The following is a 24,454-nucleotide window of genomic DNA, read 5'->3' as shown; positions in this document are numbered from 1 at the left end:
CTGATGGCAAAGAATGCCAAATTTTTTGTTCCTGAATGAATCAACATTTTTAGATGAATCGGTTCAATGACGCACTCATAAAGACAGTCACTTGTTTTGTTTCTGAATAAATCTGTGTTTTTTAAACAAATTGATTGAATGTAACATTCAGTGACTCATAAATATAGCCACTTGTTCCATTATTGTTGCTGAAATTGGAACCATGTGCTAGCATGCTAGTCTTAATTTTTTACCATATCATCATTATATGGCAGAAATAGTAAGAGTAGAATGCTTGCATGCGGTTCCAGATTCAGCAAGTGTTTTTGAACAAATTGGTTGAATGAATGATTCAGTGACTCACTCATAAACACATATTGAATTCGGAACTACATACTAGCATAATACTCTTACTATTTTTGACATAGAAAGAATTCATCCAGTCATTTGTTTAGGTCCTGCATAATCAGCATTTTTGAATGAATCATTTGAATGAACAACTCATATATGCAGTGATTTGTCACCACCTACTGGCATTTTAACTATGTACACTGCAGAAAGAGTCACTGAAAAATCCACAGCACTGATGCACAGACTGACAGTCAGTGAAAAACAGCAAGAAAATTCTCACTGCTGTTGGACTGTTGCATCACTCTTGGAATGCTGACCAATCAGATTTAAGGAACCAGAACTAACTTGTATAAATATGAACAAGGTATATAACATCTCACCTGAAATCACCCTCTTCACAGATGGTCTTGTTCATCTTATTGTCAGTAGTGTCTCCTGCGTTGGATACATGTGTTTCAGGACTTAGGATTGGTTGAGGAATGTGGTTAGACGGGGGACTGGGGTTTGGGTTGGGGACTGGCCTGGCGATTAGGTTATTTTGTGTCTTTGCACGGATGGGCTGTGATGGAGGGCTTGGAAGTGTTGGGGGAATGGATGGTGAGTTAAAACCGAGTTGAGAAGTGGGGCTCAGTGGGTTTGGGGGGTTGCAATAAGGCAATGGTGATTCGGCTGGGCAGTGCGACAAGAAGTTGGGCGTTCCCATAGCTTTAACCTGCAATGAAGGATCAGTGGGTTTGGAGACTTTGATTGTTGCCTTGGTACCCAGTGCCGTAGGCCTGGGTCGACTGATGCTGATGCAATTTGTGGATTGTGCGGTCGAGTCTGGTCTGACTCTCTCCTGAATGGCTGGATTTGTCTGCAGTGCCGGGGTCTGTCCCAACACCGGTGGGCTTCCAGTCATGACCATCTGGCAGTTTGAGGATGCAGGCAGTTTGCAGGGGTTTCCAAGCAGGGTTGAGACTGGTGGTTTGTGGAGTCCTAAGACTCCAGTAGGTCCTTCTGGCATAGAGCAGCTCTGAATGGGCTGCATTGGATCCATTTACCTGGAGAGACGAGAGAGACCCAGAAAACCATTGAACTTTTCAGGTTCAATGCAAGTTTTTAGCTGTTAATCAACATCTAAGGGTTAATTCCGTAAGACATTTGTTCATCTTCAGAACACAAACGAAGATCTTTTTAATGAAATGTGATGATAAACCTGGACAATGCCATCATCACTAGAGCATCAGCGTTCAATATTTAATGTGTGTTTGTACTGATTTTATGAAAAGTTCATTATTTGATGCATGTTGATGTATGTATTGAGATAATAGGTATTGGATAATACCAACATTATGGTATATATAAAAGTCATTGTTTGTTTTAAAGTATTTCTTTATTGTTTTTTTGTTTGTTTGTTTATTGTTTGTTTGTTTTGTATATTATAGCACAGGTTAGACCTTACCTTTCGGGGCCAGTATTTTAGGGGTTGGCTCTGGTAGCGCGCATAGCCAGAACTTGCCTTAAGGTCGGTCATACCATTTTCTAATATGGGGAGAGATGTGAATGCTATGATGTTAAATGTTTTCTTTTGTGTTTATATGTTGTGCTTGTTGGTATTATGGTGATTGAATGTAAGAAATGAGTTGTTGAATATGGATTTTTAATATTTATATGACATTGTTATGCTATGAAATACTGTGACAATGGTTTGTCCCACTAGGGTTTGGCGGGAAACTGGTCTATTTAATCCATTGTCTGAGTATGTTTGGGGTGGCATTCTGTGTATGGTGCAAGCGACTGAACATGTTTGTCTGAGGTGAGACATGCAGTTTTATATTGTGGATGTCCCACTAGGCATTGTTTGCTGCCAGGTTTTGCTGCTCACAGCATTTTTTCTTTGTGTTTTTACACAAGTATAAGTTGAATTAATTTTTGTATTTTTTTTTGTTTTGTTTTGTTTTTATTTTGGTACTTTGTTAGCTGCACTTGTTTTTTGAAATGCTTTTAAAATAAACATGACATGAAATCTGAGAGCTTTCTGTCCCTCCATTGACATCCTTCATTACTACCACATTCAAGCCCCAGGAACATAGTAAAATACTAATCCATGTGACTCCAGTTGTATAACCTCAATTTTATGAAGCAACGCAAGTGCTTTGTTTGTGCAAAAAACAAACAAACATTATATACCACTTTATTTACAAAATGTTAATCTCCAATGCTCATTCACGAGAGCACTACTACGCATGTGTGTTGTGTTGACATGAGCAGACGTAGTTGTGTGAATGTGCGTCAGAGATTAACATTTTGTAAATAAAATGGGAAATTATGTTTTTTTGTGCATCGCTTCATAAAATTGAGGCTAAACTACTGGAGTCACATGGAATTACTTTAGTGATGTCTTTACTACCTTTCTGGGACATGAAAGTGGTAGTTGTGTAGAATGTCAATGGAGGGGCAGAAAGCTCTCAGATTTCATTAAAAAGATCTACATTTGTGTTCAGAATGTGAAAGAAGGTCTTACAGGTTTTGAACTACATGAGGGTGAGTAATTAATAACAGAATTTTTGGGTTAACTAACCCTATAAGTGACTTATTGACTCTCTGTGATTTTTATTTATTTATTTTTTTAATCATTTACATTGTTTTCCTGCGTGTTTCTGTATGTTGGTTGTACCACATGATTTTGACAAGTTTTTTTTTCTCATAAAGATTATGCAAAACTACTCAATAATAGGGCTGCACGATTTATCACACGATACGAAAAATAACAGTGAACTTAAATGCGATGTTGAACTTCGCAAAGGTTGCGGTTATTTTATTTATTTTTTTTTTTACACGCAGCTTGTCAATGAAGTATGGCTCCAAACGCTAATCCATCAGAAAGCACTGCGAGTCCGAGTCGCTTATAATGTACATTTGAAAAAGCAACACGCATCAAACATCTTTCCAGACATGAGAAGCATTTATTAACATCTTGTCCAACAAAAGACAACATTTAATAACATGTTTTTACTCTAAACTCACATCATAATGACAGTTGAGCATCCTTCTGTGAGATGATGTGGCTTCTTACACAGAATATGGCAGTCGTGTTTTTATTAGCCATGTTCAATCAAAGCGTTTCAATCTTCTGTTTATTCAGCTACAGTGATATGACGCGTGTTATCTTCTTCTGCAGCAGGGCATATTTAGAGTTTCTGCGGGAGAGCGTCCTGATGGAGAAGCATTTACTACTGATCACAGAGCCGTACAGCTCTGACAAGCTGCGCATAAAATAATCGCAGCCTTTGCCAAATCATGTGTGGTTTAATCATGATAAATCTTGCAGCCCTACTCAATAAGGTTTGCTTTTTGAGAATTTCATTCTTTAAATGAGACTTTTTCTTTCTTTGTTATCATGACAGTTGTATTACCTTGACTTATATTAATAGATTTGAACAAAATGAGCCACTGACTCAAACCACAAATGCTGTTCATAGAGCTTAACTTCCACTTAACCCGGAATATGCCTTTAATAAATAGAGACAAAAGCATAAAGGACAAAACCAGAAAAGGTGACAAAACCAGAAAATAGATGCTGTGAATGCAGAGTAAGATAAGAGACCTAGGTTTGTGTGTCCTTCACAATCCTCTGCCTTCTCCCTTGGTTAAAGACAGACCTTTGTTGTCTGCAGTGGATGGATGAGTGTGTGAAGAGCTCTGGACAGTAGCCAGGGCTGAATGTCCTCACTATGTACCTGTCCCCTCTCAGTCTGCTTTTCCTGGGACGTCACTGCTGACATCAGTGAACTACAATCAGCCAAGATCAATCCTTTTCTTCAAATGACAACTATATACCCTCCCCGCAGTCCTGATCTACTTTCCTGTTGCTTAGCAACAACTTTCAGTCCCAACACCTCCACCCCCCCAAACATTTCCATTACTTCTTTTTAAAATTCCAGAATATTTACTTTAATAATCAGGATTCTGAAAAGTACTGGGGATAATGGCCATCACATAGCATTAGCAATGATGCCTCTGTCTCCATCTGTTGCAGACTAATAGCTCAGAGCTTTTACACATTGGTGTCTTGGGACAGACCATTGGTGAAAAAGACAGAATGCTATCGCAAGTAACGATTTATAACTTAGAAAATGCTATACACAGTTTAGCAAAGATGGCCAGTCTAAAAATGCAGATATACAATAAAAAACAGAACAATTCATATTAAAATTACAAATTGGCAATGTTGAGGAGATGGAATGTTTATGGCTGATATATTCTATGCAAATCCTAATTGTAATGTTTGGAAAGCAAAACAATGCTATGCAAATGTCACATATGGATATATATGGTAAATATATGAATCAGTTTTCCATGGCATTTATTTTCATGCATTTATCTATTTGAATACGCATTAATGTACTTTACAACAATCAAGTGTTATATATAGTAATAATGTTTAGTAAAGGTTATTAATTAAAAAAAAAAAACACTTTCCCCATAAAGTTCAATGCAGTGAAGTAATATAAGATTTAACCTGTTCACACAGTATTTAGTGCACAATAATAGGATGGCACAATGAAAATAGGTCATTAAAAATGTATAATGATGACATAATAACAATGGCTCGACAGCATTAAGTGGAAAGATACATTCACAAAATATAACCACAGGAAACAACAACAACATGACACATCTGTCCAACTATGTTTAAGATACTAAAACACACATGGTGTCAGCTCATTTTATAAATGAGACCGGGGCTAGTTGTCACACATATCTATATTTGTTTTTTCATTACAAATTCTGTTGGTTGATGGCATTTGTGTATGTTACCTTTGACACTTTTGCTGTTGTTTTGTTTCATTATTGTTTTAATTTTTCAGAAAAGCCTACGTGACAACATGCTCTGCTTTTGGGGTCACAAAAGGTCACTAAAATATATAAAAAATTGACATGGAAATTTTTCATTTGATATGAGATAAACAAGGTCATATGCACTGGTGGGTTTTAAAGATCGATAAATATACTTCTGTTTATAAGTATATTTAAGTAAATAAAAGTAATTTTGCATATATTGTCTGGGTCACAATCATGATATTTCAACTCCATCACAAACGCTGTAAAGAAATTTGAACAGACTAAAACAAAATAATTATAATATGCTAATCATATATAAACTTTTATTTTCATTTTATTTGGTTTTGTCTCAAGAATCAGTGAGTCATGTGTCGCAAGAAGGATAATATTTATATATAGAGAGAGCCCGCTGGACAACAAATAAAATCTCGAGTATATAATAATCGTCATTTCCGATCAGCCACGCGCCTAACGAACCGTTATCATGAACAAGGTCATATATCCACGCGTGTCAATTAAAGAGTCAGCACGCGCGGTGTATGAGATAATTTACCGTTTGACAAGCTGATGGGATTGACATCTTACGTTAAGGAAATGGCGAGAAATTAATACGAGTCTATTTGACAGACAGGCTGGTTAGATCTTTTCAAAGTTGTTTGTCCGGCGACAACACTTGTTTATACGCTGCAGTGTCTCGAGGTGAAGGATGTCACGCGCATCTCTCGCGCTTTAAACAGATGAGCGTCACGGTAAGACACTATCTCCAATATTTTTTGACTGCCTCGTCGACCTATGTGTCGTTTTAAAAGCACAATTAAGTTGTCTGTTTTTGGTATCGAAAGAATTCTTACCTGTCCTGTTTCTCTGCACCGGCGCAAGTGTGTGTGTGTGTGTCCTGTAGAGACGCTCACATCACACACACACTTCCACTCGTGTGATAATGAGTGATGAGGAGCGGATACGTCACTCCCAAGAGGACACGAGGAGAGGTAGCGAAAACTGTGAGTGAAACATCTCCAGCAGACACTTGACTAGTAGTGACTATATTTGACCAAAGATGACGTAAGGCGACGTAAAATAAGCCGCATCGCCGTGCGCGGAATGGAAATGTCCAGCTGGAACGCGGTCCTCTCACACGTGGGGTGAGGACAGAATATATCCACACAACTCACCAGAACTTTCCTCACACTCCAATCAAAAATTGTTGTGATGTTGAAGGTCGGCTCATTCCTCCTATATATTACTACTATTATAACACCATCATTGACTAATAATATATAATACTGGATAAAGTATTAAACTCAGTATTTATTTTAAATGGTTTATCTTTGCACATTATTATTTATAAAAACAATTTAAAGTGCCCTCATAATCTTTAGTCAAAATAACTTCCCCTCCCTCTTGCACAGGATCTCTTCTCTGATGATGTGTTTACTGGCGCGAGGGCAGGACAACCTGTCACTCACATAATATCGACCAATAGCAAACCACAACTTTCCAACCATCCAATCAATTCCCCATGGATAAAATCAAGTACAGCCCAAAATTTTGCTTGTCCCAGAAGCCATTTCACGTGGATATACTTGTATCACAAGATTCTCGCAACTTCCGTTTCATTCCGACTTAAAAATGTATTCATATTAGGCTAGTTAGTTTTCTTTTACCACAACAATACTATTTTTTGAACATAGAAATGGATTTGAAGTAATTTCATGACTTTTATTTGAATGGATATTACCATGTTTGTCATGCTACACTGAATTCTAACTCGAAAAACTGACAATTTTTTAAGAAGTATTTGAGGTATTTTATTTATTTTTTAATTATGAACAGAACACATTTTCCTGAGAATAGTGTTTTAATTGGTAATCAATTTATAGTTTTATTTTATTGTGTCCTCAATATCACCTTCCATCCTTTTTTTTTTTTTTTTTTTTTTTTGTAATTTTCCTTTAACTAACAAAAGCCAATTACATCATCCCTCAGGGAAGTGGCGTCTTTTTAGTGAGAAAATAACAGCACCACCATCAGTAAAGTATTAGCAACTGATCTGATGAATTTTGTGATGTTTTGTTGTACTATTTGGTTTATCACTAAAATCCAATAATATATTAAATAATTGTGTGTGTGTACGTGTGAGTAAAGAGAAAAATGCACAGAGAAGAATATCACATTTAATAATACTTGGCAAACAGTTGGTGAGGCTCTGTGGGAGGAAAATAACACCCATAATTTAATCAAACCATTTTAAACAGCACTTGAAAATTACCATTGGCCTTCTGAAACAAGACTTACAGGCGTCCTACAGGCTTCGAGTGCCTGTCTATCCCTGAGTGAGAGTTTCTATTGGACCTAATCTCTCTTAGTGCAGTTCATTTTTCAGTACCAAGCAAGTGCTCAGTATGATGGACTTCTGATCCTGAAGAAGATGAGAGAAACTAAAAACTATTAAAAATGTCATATTTCAGCCTATAAGCAAAAGCAGGTGACATTTCTATTCTGAAGGAGACGAAAGAGACATTTGAGGCTCTTAAACTTTGTTGTCCTTTCTGAACTCTTTTATATAATAGTAAAAGTGCCCTGTCTATATTTTTAAACAAACAGTAACTCTGAGTTAAGTATAATTCTGCATTAGATCTCATGCCCTTATAAGCCTGATGTCTCTGTGCTGGAGTGCATTCAAAACAGGGAGTAGCAGTACCATAAAAAGCCTTCTGCATATGCACACACACACACTTTCACACAATCTCTCAGCATAGACTGAGATTAATGCTTGTGTAATCTCACTGGAATGCACTGTTTCAGAGCCCCATCTGTACCCTTGTGGTAAACACACAGGTTATAATCCTCATCCACTGCATGTGTGTTTATGAAACAGAGAAGAGCATGAGTACATAATAGACTATCTGATCTTAGGTAAAAGCTGCAGGTCAGGTCACATGTGCGCTATGTTGTGTGCCTGTTGTGGCTTTGGTCATTTATAGTGAAAACTCTCAAAATGTTCCTATGGCATCTTCTTTTTAGTCTTGACGAGACCTTTCTCTACTAGGCAGCGGTAGAACTCCTGGATATACGTGTACACACACTTCCAGTCGGGTTCTCGCATCCGCATCAAGTCGTCAACGTCCAGCAGGGGAGGACAGTCAGCTAGTCTCCTACACACACGCATAAAGAAAATGAAGCCTATTTTAGGTCTATTATGATTTTTTTTCATGACTTAAAGGGTTAGTTCACCCAAAAATGAAACTTTCTGTCATTAAGTACTCTCCCTCATGTTGTCCCAAACCCGCAAGACATTCGTTCATCTTCAGAAGACAAATTAAGATATTTTTGATGAAATCCAAGAGCTTTCTGACCTCCCTATAGACAGCAATGTCATATCACTTTCAAGGCCCAGAAAGGTAGTAAAGACACCGTTAAAATAGTCCATGTGATTACAGTGGTTCAATCTTAATGTTATGAAGCGACAAGAATACTTTTTGCGCAAAAAAAAAAAAAAAAAAGACTTTATTCCCTGTCATTCTCATATGCTGTTCATGTTGTATAGACAGTGTAGCGCTTCCGGGTTCATCATCAGAACGCCGACCCAGTATTAGCCGACACTGTACACGTGAGCAGCACGACATATGCGTGTGATACTGATGCAGGAGCTGGCCAATAAAGTAAATAAGCAAAGTCTTTTTTTTTTTTTTTTTTTTTTTTTTTTGGCGCACAAAAAGTATTCTCATTGATTCATAACATTAAGGTTGAATCACTGCAGTCACATGGACTATTTTAACGATGTCTTTACTACCTTTCTGGGTTTGGAATTGGTTATGACGTTGCTGTCTATAGGGAGGTCAAAAAGCTCTAGGATTCCAGAAAAAATATCTTAATTTGTGTTCCGAAGGTGAACGAAGGTCTTATGGGTTTGGAACGATATAAGGGTGAGTTAATAATGACAGAAATTTAATTTTTGGCTGAACTAACCCTTTAAGCACATTTTTCCTCCAAAATACATTAACAAAAGCACATTTCCTCGTCCCACCATGTATTTCTCATTACTGTAAATAATAAATACTGATGTTTTATTTACAAACCCGATTCCAAAAAAGTTGGAACACTGTACAAATTGTGAATAAAAAAAGGAATGCAGTAATTTACAAATCTCATAAACTTATATTTTATTCACAATAGAATATAGATAACATATCAAATGTTGAAAGTGAGACATTTTGAAATGTCATGTCAAATATTTGCTCATTTTGGATTTCATGAGAGCTACACATTCCAAAAAAGTTGGGACAGGTAGCAATAAGAGGCCGGAAAAGTTAAATGTACATATAAGGAACAACTGGATGACCAATTTGCAACTTATTAGGTCAGTTGGCAACATGACTGGGTATAAAAAGAGCCTCTCAGAGTGGCAGTGTCTCTCAGAAGTCAAGATGGGCAGAGGATCACCAATTCCCCTAATGCTGCGGCGAAAAATAGTGGAGCAATATCAGAAAGGATTTTCTCAGAGAAAAATTGCAAAGAGTTTGAAGTTATCATCATCTATAGTGCATAACATCATCCAAAGATTCAGAGAATCTGGAACAATCTCTGTGCGTAAGGGTCAAGGCTGGAAAACCATACTGGATGCCTGTGATCTTCAGGCCCTTAGACGGGACTTCATCACATACAGGAATGCTACTGTAATGGAAATCACAACATGGGCTCAGGAATACTTCCAGAAAACATTGTCGGTGAACACAATCCACCGTGCCATTCGCTGTTGCCGGCTAAAACTCAAAAAGAAGTCATATCTAAACATGATCCAGAAGCGCAGCCGTTTTCTCTGAGCCAAGGCTAATTTAAAATGGACTGTGGCAAAGTGGAAAACTGTTCTGTGGTCAGACAAATCAAAATTTGGTAAGTTCTTTTTGGGAAACTGGGACGCCATGTCATCTGGACTAAAGAGGACAAGGACAACCCAAGTTGTTATCATCGCTCAGTTCAGAAGCCTGCATCTCTGATGGTATGGGGTTGCATGAGTGCGTGTGGCATGGGCAGCTTACACATCTGGAAAGGCACCATCAATGCTGAAAGGTATACCCAAGTTCTAAAACAACATATGCTCTCATCCAGACGTCGTCTCTTTCAGGGAAGACCTTGCATTTTCCAACATGACAATGCCAGACCACATACTGCATCAATTACAACATCATGGCTGCATAGAAGAAGGATCCGGGTACTGAAATGGCCAGCCTGCAGTCCAGATCTTTCACCCATAGAAAACATTTGGCGCATCATAAAGAGAAAGATGCGACAAAGAAGACCTAAGACAGTTGAGCAACTAGAAACCTGTATTAGACAAGAATGGGACATTTCTATTCCTAAACTTGAGCAACTTGTCTCCTCAGTCCCCAGACGTTTGCAGACTGTTATAAAAAGAAGAGGGGATGCCACACAGTGGTAAACATGGCCTTGTCCCAACTTTTTTGAGATGTGTTGATGCCATGAAATTTAAAATCAACTTATTTTTCCCTTAAAATGATACATTTTCTCAGTTTAAACATTTGATATGTCATCTATGTTGTATTCTGAATAAAATATTGAAATTTGAAACTTCCACATCATTGCATTCTGTTTTTATTCACAATTTGTACAGTGTCCCAACTTTTTTGGAATCGGGTTTGTAAATGATCAAATTGTAAATACAGTTGTTGTGCTGTCTTTAATTTTGGCTATTTTAATTGAAATAAAAGGCTGGATAATGATTAAAAGTAATTTAAAATACATTATACATTATATTATAATTTAATTATAATTGAAAATTAACTATAAAAATTATAGTTAAATTATTAAATAAATTATATTAATATATTAAATAATGAAATGTATAAGTAATTATTATAATATTTATTGTGTATTATAATATTATTTTTTATGATGATGAAAATTTCTTTATTTTTGGGTAAAATATGGCCCAGACATTTCTTTATGAGACGCAAATGAGGATGCAATAAATAGTGTCAAGTCTTACTCTGCAGTCTTGAATGCCTTCTCAAAGTTGGCCCTGCGATCATAAGGGTCGAGAGTGCAATATTCAAAGCCCTCAGGGAAGAACCTGTGCACCAGGGCACAAAACGCCAGACCATCTGCCCAGCTGGAGGAGAAGTTTTGGATGTTCACACCCTAAACATAGAAACAAGTATAAGACAGTGAATTTAAAAAAACTGTCAAGAAAGAAAGAGACATTTTGTTTAAAGAAAATGAAGCTCATTTTTAGGACCATTAAGGCCCTGATATACTCAGTGGCAAAGTTCTTTTTCATTTTCCAAGTTGGGGTAAAAAGAATTTTAACAGTGCCCACATTTAGATGAATATGTGCTGTGTGCTTTCCTCTCAATAACAAAATAAACACAACTAAAATGACAGTGGTGAGAAAACAGCAGTTAAGAAAGCATCTGATCATAATGATCATCATGCAAACATCCAAATCAGTTTCTACTATAAAGCAGCTCTCCAGTGGGTTAATTTTTTTTTTTTACTCGTGAATGACCTCGATGGACTAAACAATGAACCAGGAAAGATTTACACGTCAAAAAAGGCAGAGCCTCAGAGACACACCTATTACGTAATCACCACGGACCAATGGTAGTTCAAAGGTGTTTACCAGCCAGAGCAAACATTGTAACAAAGCAAGTAAAAAAGATATAAAATATTTATACATCAAGCATATGTTGTAAAACAATTTATGCTGATTTAGATATAAAAAAAAAAAAAAAAAAAAAAAAAAACATTACAGTATTTTTGGCTGTAATACAGTAAAAAGGGAATAATAAGAATAACTGGTCTTACAAATATGGAATAAAAAAAAACAGGAAGCATTACAGTAATGAGAATGAGAGGGAAAATATGCTTAATTGTCATAAAAATAATGTTATAATGAAAAAAAAAATTCTTTCTTTTCTTTTTTATATTTTGGGGTGAAATGTGAACTGGACATGTTTCCATGCGATTCACACAGGGAGGCTAGCAGAGAGAAATGTAGCAAAACAGAAACTGGTTGATTTGGTCTTATTTTGTCTCTTCAGGCCCACCTCATATGGTTCGGTCTTGACACGACACCAGTCCAGCAGCATCTGTTTGACATCTTTGGTGTTTGGGCCCCCGACTGCCGAGCCGCCTGGCACTTTAACCCTGGCCACATGGGATTGAGCAGGGCTTTAGGAGGAAAAATAAAACAATCAGTCGATGGGATTCGTCCCATGCTTTCATCCTGTTAGGCCTCTAGGAATGACTCACCTGCTCCCAGTTTTTGGAGAGAAAGTAGAGGTTGGTGTTGAAGATGTTTTTGCCTGAGCCGTCTCTGTACCGAAATGAAGTAAAAAGAGAAAGGGGAGTTTATCAAAGCCTTGCAGTTAGAACCGCAGTAAAATTACATAGTGTTCAGATCCTCAAGATTGATGGTTACTCACTGTGTGCATTGTACTGAGCGCCACTTGGGCCATTAATGGGTTTCTGGTCCTTATTCAGTCCAGCAGCTGTCTTGCCTCCGCCACCCTGCTGACGCAGGTTCTCCATTCGGGCCGCCCGCTCCCTATCACGCCGTTCTGAGAGAAAGAGACAAGGAGAGAGAGACGAGGAGGATGTTTTTCACTCAAAAAACAAAACAATAAACTACTGTGTTTTTCATTCTGAATTGAAAAGTTAAACAAATAGTAGAAGTTTATTGCATTGAGTTTACTTCCTGTGGTTGTTTGTGTAATAGTAATGACTCTTAAAGGTGGAGTCTCATGAAACTGCCAAGAACATGTCTGGATTATATTTAACACACTACTGTTTTATATATATGTAAGTTTGGGGTCAGTAAGATTTTTTGGATGGATGCATTAATCAAAAGTGACATTTATAATGTTACAAAAGATTTCTATTGCAAATAAATCCTATTTTTAACTTTCCATTCATCAAAGAAACCTTGCGTTTCCACAAAAATATTAAGCAGCAAAACTGTTTTCAACATAATAAGAAATGTTTCTTGAGCATCAAATCAGCATATCACAATGATTTCTGAAGGATCATGTGACACTGAAGACTGGAGTAATGATGCTGAAAATTCAGCTTTGATCACAGGAATAAATTACATTTTTAAATTATATTCAAATAGAAAACAGTTTTCTTATTATATAAACAATAAATTATATTAAGACAATGACAACCTATTTTCAGAATTATTAAGATATTTTGCATTGTTACATTATTTTCGTGGTAATTAAAAACATCAAATGTCCATTTTTATTTACTGTAATAAAAAAACATTATTATAACTAAAAAGATTTTTTATTTTTATTTTGTATCATTATATATTGTAAAATAGTTTTACATGATATTTGTTACTGTCTTTAACTTTTTCATGCTGATTTTAATTTTGAATTTATTGTATTAGTCATAATTAATATGATACTGATAATGAGACTCAAATGAGAATTAACACTGAGAATGAGAATTACAAAGAAACTCAAAGATTAAGATTAATACAATTTCTTTTTTTTAAATTGTATATCAAAGAAACTCAAAGATTAAGATTAATACAATTTCTTTTTTTAAAATTGTATATTATTTTTTATGACAATATTTTCATGACAATTTATCACATTTCCACCCAAAATTGTCATTATATTAATGCATTTTTTTTTAAATATAATTTTATAATACTTATACTTACAATGCTTACTTATGCTTACAATAATGTCACCAAAAAAACCTTAAATGCTTAAAATTACTTAAATTTACTTAAAAACTCACAATTACCTTAAGCCAGGATCAGGCCTTAGTTCAATTAGGACATTTAAGTAGCTTTTATAAACATGCCTTTGGGAAACAAAACATCTCTGGTGTGCACCTTGAGACAAAACAATGGCACTGATATATTTTAAGATATTGCAGTGCGAGTTGCTTTTAGTTAAAACAGCTCATGCATATTAGTCTGAGCCTAGGCTTAAACCTTGTCTGTGAAACTGAGGGAAAAATATGCATTTTTTTTCTTTTGACTTTAGACTAAAATGTGATCCAGATTCTTGACAGGTTTTGAGATTCAACAAAAATCATGTCGGGAATCACATTCGACCATGTTTGAGCCATATATATATTGAATATGTGACATTAAGGACATGACCTAGTCCTCACCCCTCTTTCTCTTGAGCAGTTCTCTCATGGCAGCCCGGATCATTTTCCTCTCCTCGAAATCCACAGCCTTATCTAGCTATTACATGCAATAAACAGAGGGGAAACAGTCTTTCCTAAATATGGTCAAGACAAACCACGATAACATGCCCACTCCGCTTGTAGCTCCTATAGTTGCCTCTTACCATATTATTGAGGATCTCTTCATCCTCTATAGCTGCCAGCTGTTCGACTGTCAGTGGACCCGCCATATCAGCTTGCTCTTTGGTACCTGCCTCTAATGTTCCCTTCTCACCCTCCATCTTTAGTGACAGCTGGGACAGAAGGAAGAACAGGAGGTGTTGATGGAGCCAGTTTACGAGATGTGTATATCTCCATGTGTGCGTGGGAATGAGGGAGTATGTTTATGGAAAGGAAAAATTAGATATTCTTACTGAAAGCTTTGTGTGAGAACTTCTAGTACTAGGATATTTTAAGACATCCCAAGTTGCTAGTAAGCTAGTCTGTAGCTTACGCTGATATAACTAGTCACAGCCAAATTATTGGTTTGAGCGGCTTCTGAACAAACAGGTTTTATTAATAAAAAATATTTTGCGTGTTTTTCTCACAGATTAAATGTCAAGCTGCTTCCAGCCACACTCATAATAATGACTGTGTGCATCCGTATACGGAAAAAGACATTCCAAACGGCAACAATCCAAACATTCATCTCAACATAATCCATGCTGGTTGGCACTGACATTAACCATGCAGTACCTTAGGAGGATGTGTCCCACAGTCCTGTAAACCAACTGGCACCCAAACACAAACAAAGAGATCTGTGGAATAACATTTGCTTTTTATGAGTGGAGACTATTTACGGGGATGAACATTCTGTCATCATTGTCATGTCATTCAAAACCTGTATGACAAAAGATATTTTGAAGAATGAAAACTGTTTTTATCCAATTCCTGTGGTCCAAAACAACATTGGACAAACAAACAAAAAACATCTTTCATTGAGTTCCACAGAAGAAAGTCAGTCATACAGGTTTGGAACAACCTGAGGGTGAGGAAATGATGACAGAATCTTCATTTTTGTCTGAACGATCTCTTTAAGACATAAAATTGTATAAATGCCACTGCATTAGAAAATCAAAGTGGCATTTATTTCAAAGAAAGATAGCACAAGTGAACTTTTTAAGCAAAAAAAAAAAGAGATCATTTCTTAGGTTTTAATGATACAACAATACATATACTGTTTAAAATTAAGTATTTGTGCATTTTGCGCTTGTCTACGGAGCCCTCTAAGAACATGGTTATTGAAAAAAAAAAAAAAAAAAAATGAAATGGGAGGGAAAATTATATTATTATGCTTTTCAAACTGTGTTTGCTCACAAAAGATTGTTTCCCTTAGATACTTTGCATTCAGTCACAAAAATTCTCTGTTAGCTCGCAGAAGCATTAATAAATAAATATATACAGTACAGTCCAAAAGTTTGGAACCACTAAGATTTTTAATGTTTTTAAAAGAAGTTTCGTCTGCTCACCAAGGCTACATTTATTTAATTAAAAATACAGTAAAAAACAGTAATATTGTGAAATATTATTACAATTTAAAATAACTGTGTTTAATATTTAAATATATTTGACAAAGTAATTTATTCCTGTGATGCAAAGCTGAATTTTCAGCATCGTTACTCCAGTCTTCAGTGTCACATGATCCTTCAGAAATCATTCTAATATGCTGATTTGCTGCTCAATAAACATTTATGATTATTTTCAATGTTGAAAACAGTTGTGTACTTTTTTTTTCAGGATTCCTTGATGAATAGAAAATTCAAAAGAACAGCATTTATCTGAAATACAAAGCTTCTGTAGCATTATACACTACCGTTCAAAAGTTTGGGGTCAGTAAGATTTTTTATTTTTATTTTTTTGAAAAGAAATTAAAGAAATGAACACTTTTATTCAGCAAGGATGCATTAAATCAATCAAAAGTGGCAGTAAAGACATTTATAATGTTACAAAAGATTAGATTTCAGATAAACACTGTTCTTTTGAACTTTCTATTCATCAAATAATCCTGAAAAAAAATATTGTACACAAATATTTTGTACAATTGTACACATTAAATGTTTCTTGAGCAGCAGATCAGCATATTAGAATGATTTCTGAAGGATCATGTGACACTGAAGACTGGAGTAATGATGCTGAAAATTCAGCATTGCCATCACAGGAATAAATTACTTTGTGAAATATATTCAAATAGAAAACAGTTATTTTAAATTGTAATAATATTTCACAATATTACTGTTTTTTACTGTATTTTTAATTAAATAAATGTAGCCTTGGTGAGCAGACGAAACTTCTTTTAAAAACATTAAAAATCTTAGTGGTTCCAAACTTTTGGACTGTACTATATATATATATATAATTATATATAATCAACAGTTTTGCATTCTTTTGGGAGCAAATGCCAAGTTTCTTGGGAGAACACAAAAGCTGGTTCAAATGTATTTAGATGGTCCACTTTAGACATTCTACTAATTATTAGTCACTTATTAACTATATGTGATAAAATAATAACCCTCATTAGAGTATTAGTAGACTGTTAGGTTAGGGTTTGGTGTTCAAGGGGTTCAAGTAAGTAGAATAAGTTGACATGTAGTTGCAAAGTTCCTTATAGTGAGCAAAATGTCTGTTGGGGACCATCGAAATAAAGTGTTAGCAGATATTAAGCAGACCGTCTACTAATAGTCTAATGACTGCTAGAGGACATGTAGTTGTAAAGTTACTTATAGTCAGTAGAACGTCTGTTGGTAGACCATCAAAATAAAGTGTTACCCAACATTTTTATGAGCAAACACAAAGGCACTGAAATATAATTTTTCCTCACATCTCATATTTTCCCCCATCACCATGTCCCTTTAGGGTCTCCATAGTTGTGAAACGTTAATGGATCATGCTCATGTGGTTACTCTGATAGGACAACTGTGTTGACCAGTTAATTAAAAGTCAATGCAAAAATTGAAATTAGTCCTGATAAAAGATCTGGCAGCATTTGAGTGAGATGCCTCAAGTGTCCAGATGCTCTTTGCTGCTGCTGTATGCTAGCATGTGTTGGGAATAGTGTGTGGGCTGAAGCTAGCAGAATGGGTAATGTTGTTTCTGGATGCCATAATACAGTTTTACCTTAATAACACATAATAATGTTGGCGGAATTTATATAACCGCTCAATAACAATTTGCTCTTACACTGGTGTAATAGCTGTTATGTAATCACACAATCATTGCACTGAAAGATAAATGGAAATTCATCAGAAAAACAACAAAAGTAAAATCTCGCAAAATAAAAAACATAAAGATAGAGCTCACCAATCTTGCTGCGGCTGTCCAGAGGTAAGGTCTTGCGGTCTGATCTGGAAAGGTCACATACACTCAACTCAACTCTGATGCTGGAGTGAGTGAGTTTTTCAGAGTCACCGTGAGACCACTCCCACCCCGACCCTCATCACCCTCTTTTGAAGGGACCAGGAAAAAATGTGGAATCAGTAGAACGGGACATTAAGTATTAGTGATGTATTTTGGCACTGCTTGTCCTGATCTTTCCCTACTCCGCTTTGGTGTATCTACTACTTAGGAGATAACAATGCATCATAATTTTATCTAAACACTGTCATTTTAAAAAGTGGTATCAGGGGTTTTATACGTTTGAAAACCAGAGGAAGGAAAACGTTGAGATAAATGGTGCTCACCCGGCATGCTTTGTGTTGACAGTGATTGCATAAGCAGGTGGCCTGGCTCTACGCAGAACTAAACAGTGAATGAGTGGACAGACGGAGAACACTGCCTTATTAAGGCATAACTAGAATGATGTTGCCTAGCAGCGGCTCCATGTTTACACAGGTCAGACACATCCTTTTCTCCTCTGCAGACATAAACACGCTTGTCGCAGCATTTATCTGCAAAAGCTGAGACCAGAAATGTCACTGGCACATGCATATTATCACACTCACACCATTACAGTATGATGGAGGCGTTCTGTGTGTTTATTGAAGGAGTGTTTGGCTCCACCTAGTGGTGGCTGATGGTTATATCAAACATTTGCTGGCAGAAGAGAGCTAGCATGACACATGGAAACAGTGAGGGTGAAGGAAACCTTGACTTAGACTGGATGTTCAGTGAGTCATTCACTAAAGTGGCATATTAATTATACAAAAGTGGTCCAGTTATACTGACAAAGTCATACAAAGGCACTTATAATGTTACGTTTCATAACATTCAACATGGAGAACATGCTAGTTTTGCTTAAATTGTACAAAACTGAGCACTATGTTGGTAGGGTTCTGTGGGTGGTTACCAGGTCATTGAAAATGCATTATATTCATTTGAGTTTTTAATTTTAACCTTTTATTATTATTCCAGCTGACAGGGCTCCCTGTATGTTTATAGCATTAGTTGAGAGATGTTTTCCTTGAGAAAATTTAACATGTAGTTACTGTGCCTGATATTTATCCAAATGAATATTGATTATATTGAATCAAGATAGGAATCAAATCAGGAATCAAATCACAAGATTATGAATTGAAATCGTGAAATTTGTGTCAAGAACTAATAAAAATAGTAGCCTACCAGTCAATTGTACCATGTAAACATTGTAACATATTGTCACTAATCTCAATGAAATTCTGTTTAGTTTCCAAATGTTTTGACAATACACTTATTGTGATGTAAGGTTTTTTTTTTTTTTTTCACAACCACCTCAATCCCCACACACCTCCTTTCCATAATTCTCACTCCAAGCTAAACTCAAAAGTAGGCAGCCCTGTTGTTGTGTGTTTGCAATGGTGTTCTGAATGGCAGTTAGCATGTTGCTTTGTGATTTCTATGGTATTCTGTGGTTGTTTACTGACTCAAGTCTCTTAAGATATTTTGGTCTCTAGATATGGCTCAACATAAATCTAATACATTTCAACCATGTAATCAACGTCTAGGTCGAAAATACAAGGCTCAATACAAGTTAAGCTCAGTTGACAGCATTTGTAGCATTGTTCATTTTACCTTAGACTCGTTGCTCCTAAGGTTGGGTTGAGGCACTTGTGGTACTTACAATGGTACTTTCACAAGTTATCTAATTAAATAGAGTTATGCGTATTTGGCGTGTTGTCCGGGGGGGGAGGGCTCCGAGCTCAGAATTTTAGCCCGAACCCAGAGTACTCCCCCCTCGATGTGGTAATAATAGATAGAGCTAGAAGTGTGGAGATGGGGTAGTGGGGGGATGCTGAAGAACTGTCAATGAACAGAGTTGAGTCTGAGGTATATATACACCTCTTGTTGTTGGTCGATTAGCAGAAAGCTTTCCACTTGTGTTAATTAGGTTAATTATATGCACTGCTCCTCCCAAACTTTGTTAATAAAACATCATTAAGTAAACAGAGCTAATTTAAATAGAGAAATGTAAAGCCTATTATTTTATAAATGCACTTACATTAATTATTCTGTTAAAACTTGTGTATTTTAGGGTTTACAGTAATATGTTGTGACATCAACAAAGTAGTACATTTAGATATAACTTTACACAGAAAATATATATATACACTAAATCATGGTCACATGCATATTGTTTATATCTTGTGGCAGTTGAAACAGTGAGTATTTTAATGTTTCCAAATTTGCCTCATCCACTTCCGTTGTGTAAGTCTCTCACAGTAAAGCTGACTTTGAAAGGAAAAAATTAAAGCTATATAAAGTTTAATGATGCCGACTTGACAAAGCCAGGCCTGAAAGTATGAAATAGCTTTAAGACTTGAGGCTTGAAGGTTTTATTGTCAGATAGACAGAAAGACAGATGAAGACAGGAAAACAAATAAAATCTCTGAGCATATTAGACCACCATCATGCTAGCATGTTTTAAAATACTGCTAGCACATTTTAACAAGTAATAAAATGGCAAACAACACACATTTTTATATACTAAAATGTGAGATAGCATGAGACATAAGAAAAAAGACATCAGACAGTGTTTTTTTTTTTTTTTTAACCAGTGTATTTGTCCAGCTTTCCATGAATGTAAAATACATAAATATAATAAAATAAGCATTTACATCTGATATTTTGCTGACATCAGAAACCATATACACAGGAGCCAAAGAGTTACGCAAATCGTCAGCGCAATTTTGCGCTGCAACCAATACAAGACACATTAAAACCGTCAATACCGCGACTGTCACTCAATGTTAAGAGATCTCAGCATTGAAAACATCATCCAGTACACTAGTGTCCCAGTAAAACATCATCACAAGAATAAGCAGTAACATCTGAGGTATTTATCGGACAACCCTCACCTCACTTTTTACGGTGAAGAGTAAAAAGTAACAGACTTTGTTATCGTTCTGTTCATAATTTTTTTTATACTAATTGTAGTAAGTTAACCGCTGTGCTTGTGGTACAGAGAGACTGGATGAACATTAGTGTGAATACCCTGTCACTTTCACTGATAAGGTGCGGTCATATATTATTGAGAGTTCCCATTCCCAATTGGCACAAACTTTCAAATTGCAAAATTTTGCTGATCAGTAAATGTGATGGCACCTATAGACTGATAAATCAGCTAGATCGTTTAATGGGCCATTTTGAAATGATCGGCATAGTTAAACGATAACTATGCAAGCATAGCCGATTAATAGTGTTGGCGCCCCCTTGAGCCTTAATAACTGATAACACAGCCTAAAAAAAAAAAGTGTAAAATTTGTGTCAAAATGAATCCTGATAATAAATTAGACACGCTGATCTTTAGTACGGTCTATCTTTCCTATGATGCTGTTCACTAGAAATGATGTAATGAGTGAAAACATTGAAGCATGGATGGACAGTTGAGACCCTAATAAATAAAGCTTGAAAGGCTGGTGTTTCCTTATGAAAACAGCCCTCAGGTAGGCACACTTGAGTTAGTGTAGGCTTTTATCATGGATTTTATCATCTCCATAAGACTGCCTACACCTCAACACCCGCTAAGATACATTCACATTCTTGTACATTTCCAGTTACCCAATTCTAAGAACCCAAAACGAGTCAGTTTTTATGAGAATATATTAAACCCAAGCTATGAATTCCCATCATATTGGGAAACAGGCAAACTGCCTGATATTTGCATCCAATGCACTTCAATTTAGTTAAAATAAAAAACTAACCCTGCATCCCAATGTGCATACTATCCACCCTACATAGTATTTAATATTACTAATAATGTCTCTTACTATTTATGATGGATAGCATGCACATTGAGACGCAGGCTAAGTAACAATATAATAAATGCTAATCCGCTTTCTATCCAGCAGATGGCAACAAAACCTCTTCGAGGGAATGACCTTGCTATGTACCTTGGTCTATAACCTCTGTTAGTGTCAATTTCTTACAGCATCAAAACACACAATTCAAATTGGAGAGAAAATAATACTGTCCAGCAGGCGTCACAAGAACAATAAAACAAATCAAAGAAACAAATGAAAAAAAAAGATGAGCACCCACTCAGGAGACGGGCAAGAGCAAGGAAGCCTTTGATGGAGAATTTAAAGAGGACAATGAGAGTGAAAATATCATTTTGATTTCTCCTAAGAGATCATAGTGTGCTAAAAGATGTATGAGACTCCTTAGAGAGACCTATTAATAATTATCTGCACTGGGAATTACATCAGAAGCACCAGTTTATACCTGCCTGCCTATGATGGGACACAGTCACATTCATAATATTACTTAAAAAACAGCCAATTTTCTCAACTGATACTTTGGGAGAATCTCACCCAAGCCTGTCATGAACACGTCCAGGTCGTATATCACTCCAAAAGCAAAAGAAAACCTTATGAAATTATATTTTGCATAAATAAAATGAAGCCTATGTTTTGATTTGTGACATTATTTTCATTACAATTAAGCACATTTCCTCCCTTCTTGAATTATTAACTGATTTTGGAGAAAATCTTCACTTATTCCTCCAATTCTGATTATTGCAGTGTGTGAAAAAATAAATAAATGATATATTATTAAAATTGTACATTATTTATACACAATGATATTTGTTAAATATTACCATAGTGAGAAGCCTCAATGAGAATGACAATTATAAAACATTCAGATGCATTGCAGTTATGAGATAAGGTAATGATAAGACGAAATGACTTTGTAAATGAATTTGAGGTGAAATACAACCTAGATATCTTCCTTGTGAGCTTATTTCTACTAGTTCTTTTCAATAACACAGAGAGGTATAAAACCAATTTTCTGAAAAGAAAAAAGTGCACCCAAATGAGGATCCACTAATCTTGCTCGTCTCCATAATGTAAACGTAACCTAGATGAAGTGTGATAGTGCTGTAACAAACATAAGATACTCGTTCAAACATGGCACCCTACAGAAAGCTGCCTTAAAAGTACCGTCCATATCACCAAAATTCAGACGGCTGAGTTACAGTATCTAAAAATACATTACTCTTATGTATTTTTTTTTTTTGTGCCCATCTCTAATATTTAAAAAGTGCGAACAAGTCCAAAACAGTTATACTGACCATTAAAGAGGGTCAGAGCAAATCGAGCAGTTGTTTTTCACAGTGCATTAGATAGAGACAGTCAAAGAATGAATATGGCAGGATATTGGAGATCTTCCTGATGCTCATGCACAAGTTTTTACGAACTTATAAGTGCGTGTTGGCAGAACAGAGGTAATAAAATCCAAACAAACTGTTGCGGTCAGCATCTGCTTAAAAAAAGGCTTATGCTCAGTCTGTCAGTCTCAGAGCTCTGGTGGTTCTCCATTGGAAGAATGACTAAAATAAAAATATTGGCACAGTGAGGAGGTACTGGGGAAAACTACACCTCCAATATCATCATCATCATCGCCAACCAGGACACCTCGTATCTTATCAGACTCCATATTCAGACTGGATGATGCTTAGTCTTCTGTTCCAAAACGTAGTGAATTGTCGATATTCAAACAAAAAACTGAATATAAATATACTACTAATTCATTCAGTAGTGAAAAGTATTAATAAAATATCAGTAGTTTAGTCTAATTAAAATAGACTATTTTATCCAATATTTGTGTGTGCTATGTATTTTTATGCTTATTAGAGCATCACAGTGTTAGCTTAGCAACATGCTAACATCAAATTCTAAGCCCAAAGTATACTTCAGTTTTTATGTGTATGCTAGGTTATATGTACAGTACACAGTAAAGTATCATTTGAAGGGCCATGCGTATTCACGTCAAAACCGAAGTATATACTTTAAAGTATAATTTAAAATCACTTGTGAGGCGAGTTTCATGTGTGTGAGGAGCACTATCTGTATGACAAGCAAAGTTGCTGCCTATGTAAAGCGCTCTAAATTGGTCACTTATGAGGGCCAATTTGCGTTAATGGTATAGTTCACACAAAATAAACTTTTCTATCATTATTTTCGTTCCAAACCCGTATGGCTTTCTTTCTTCTATAGAACACAAAGAGATATTTAAAAGACCAATCCAAGCCAGTGTTATTTTAGTATCACTGAGAAAGTATTATAGTTTATACTATATAGTTAATATATCAGTTTTTATTTTTATTTTGCATTTTTATTTTAAAGTGCCCCTATTATGCTATTTTAAAGGTTCCTAATGTTGTTTTTGAGGTCTCCTACAATAGGTTTAACAGAAACGATTGCGTCAGCTTTTCCATATCAATTCAAGTTCTCATCCTTTTGAAGTGCATGCAAAGTGGATTCGCAGGGCTGAGAACAGCGTCTTCTCGACATGTTGACAACACAAACCAAGCTCTTTCAGGCCTCAACTACAGTGTTTGAGGGTCAAAGTAGACGTTGTTGGCGGGCAGCCAATGAAGACCATAGGCTGCCATTATGCAAATTTGTTACATTGTTACGTAGGTATGCAACAGGAAGTGAGGCTGGAAATGCTGATGACTCGTTTTGGTAGTTTAGAATAGATTCTTTCTTTTAGGATACAATAGCTAGCTATATTTGTCGTGCACTTTGATATTTAAAACTATGCAGATCTTTTACATTCACAAACGGCTATATCACACACTGCATGAAAGGTAATATTCGAAAAAGCATAATAGGGGCACTTTAATTTTATTTAAAGTTTTAGCTAAAAGTTAAAGTTTAGTTAAAGTTTTAAT

The 24,454-nt window shown here is 35.9% G+C and overlaps 2 protein-coding genes and 1 long non-coding RNA gene across 5 annotated transcripts in view; 1 reads left to right on the top strand and 2 right to left on the bottom strand.

The window, feature by feature from the left end:
• The window catches only part of LOC125256493 (phosphatidylinositol 4,5-bisphosphate 5-phosphatase A), a 27,326-nt gene extending 21,158 nt beyond the window's left edge, over positions 1-6,168 (bottom strand). Inside the window, exons 1-2 of one of the 2 annotated variants that reach the window (XM_048172543.1) lie at positions 6,009-6,168; positions 711-1,373 (exon numbers count right to left, since the gene is read on the bottom strand). In XM_048172543.1, coding sequence (XP_048028500.1) covers positions 711-1,369 — 659 coding nt within the window. In that variant the 5' untranslated portion in view covers positions 1,370-1,373; positions 6,009-6,168. Of the gene's footprint in view, positions 1-710; positions 1,374-6,008 lie in introns of those variants that run through there. The other variant, XM_048172552.1, reaches the window with a different exon arrangement.
• Positions 4,978-12,343, top strand: LOC125256521. The gene is made up of 3 exons (XR_007182127.1): positions 4,978-5,906; positions 6,037-6,158; positions 12,219-12,343. It is a non-coding gene; the product is annotated as an uncharacterized LOC125256521 (long non-coding RNA).
• smtna (smoothelin a) lies at positions 7,312-24,454 on the bottom strand. Of its 2 annotated transcripts, XM_048172563.1 has the most exons (9): positions 17,665-24,454; positions 15,064-15,125; positions 14,493-14,621; positions 14,311-14,386; positions 12,603-12,737; positions 12,430-12,493; positions 12,225-12,348; positions 11,165-11,316; positions 7,312-8,312 (listed from the first exon to the last, which is right to left on the bottom strand). In XM_048172563.1, exons 3-9 carry the CDS (start codon positions 14,607-14,609, stop codon positions 8,162-8,164), a joined length of 819 nt encoding a protein of 272 aa, XP_048028520.1. In that variant the 5' UTR covers positions 14,610-14,621; positions 15,064-15,125; positions 17,665-24,454; the 3' UTR covers positions 7,312-8,161. The 2 variants fall into 2 exon arrangements, with proteins under 2 accessions (XP_048028520.1, XP_048028528.1); XM_048172571.1 differs by lacking the exon at positions 15,064-15,125.

Source organism: Megalobrama amblycephala, linkage group LG2 (genome assembly GCF_018812025.1).
Source record: "Megalobrama amblycephala isolate DHTTF-2021 linkage group LG2, ASM1881202v1, whole genome shotgun sequence".
Classification (NCBI taxonomy): Eukaryota; Metazoa; Chordata; class Actinopteri; order Cypriniformes; family Xenocyprididae; genus Megalobrama; species Megalobrama amblycephala.
Note: the sequence above shows the minus strand (reverse complement) of the source record. Positions and strands in the feature narration are given on the sequence as shown.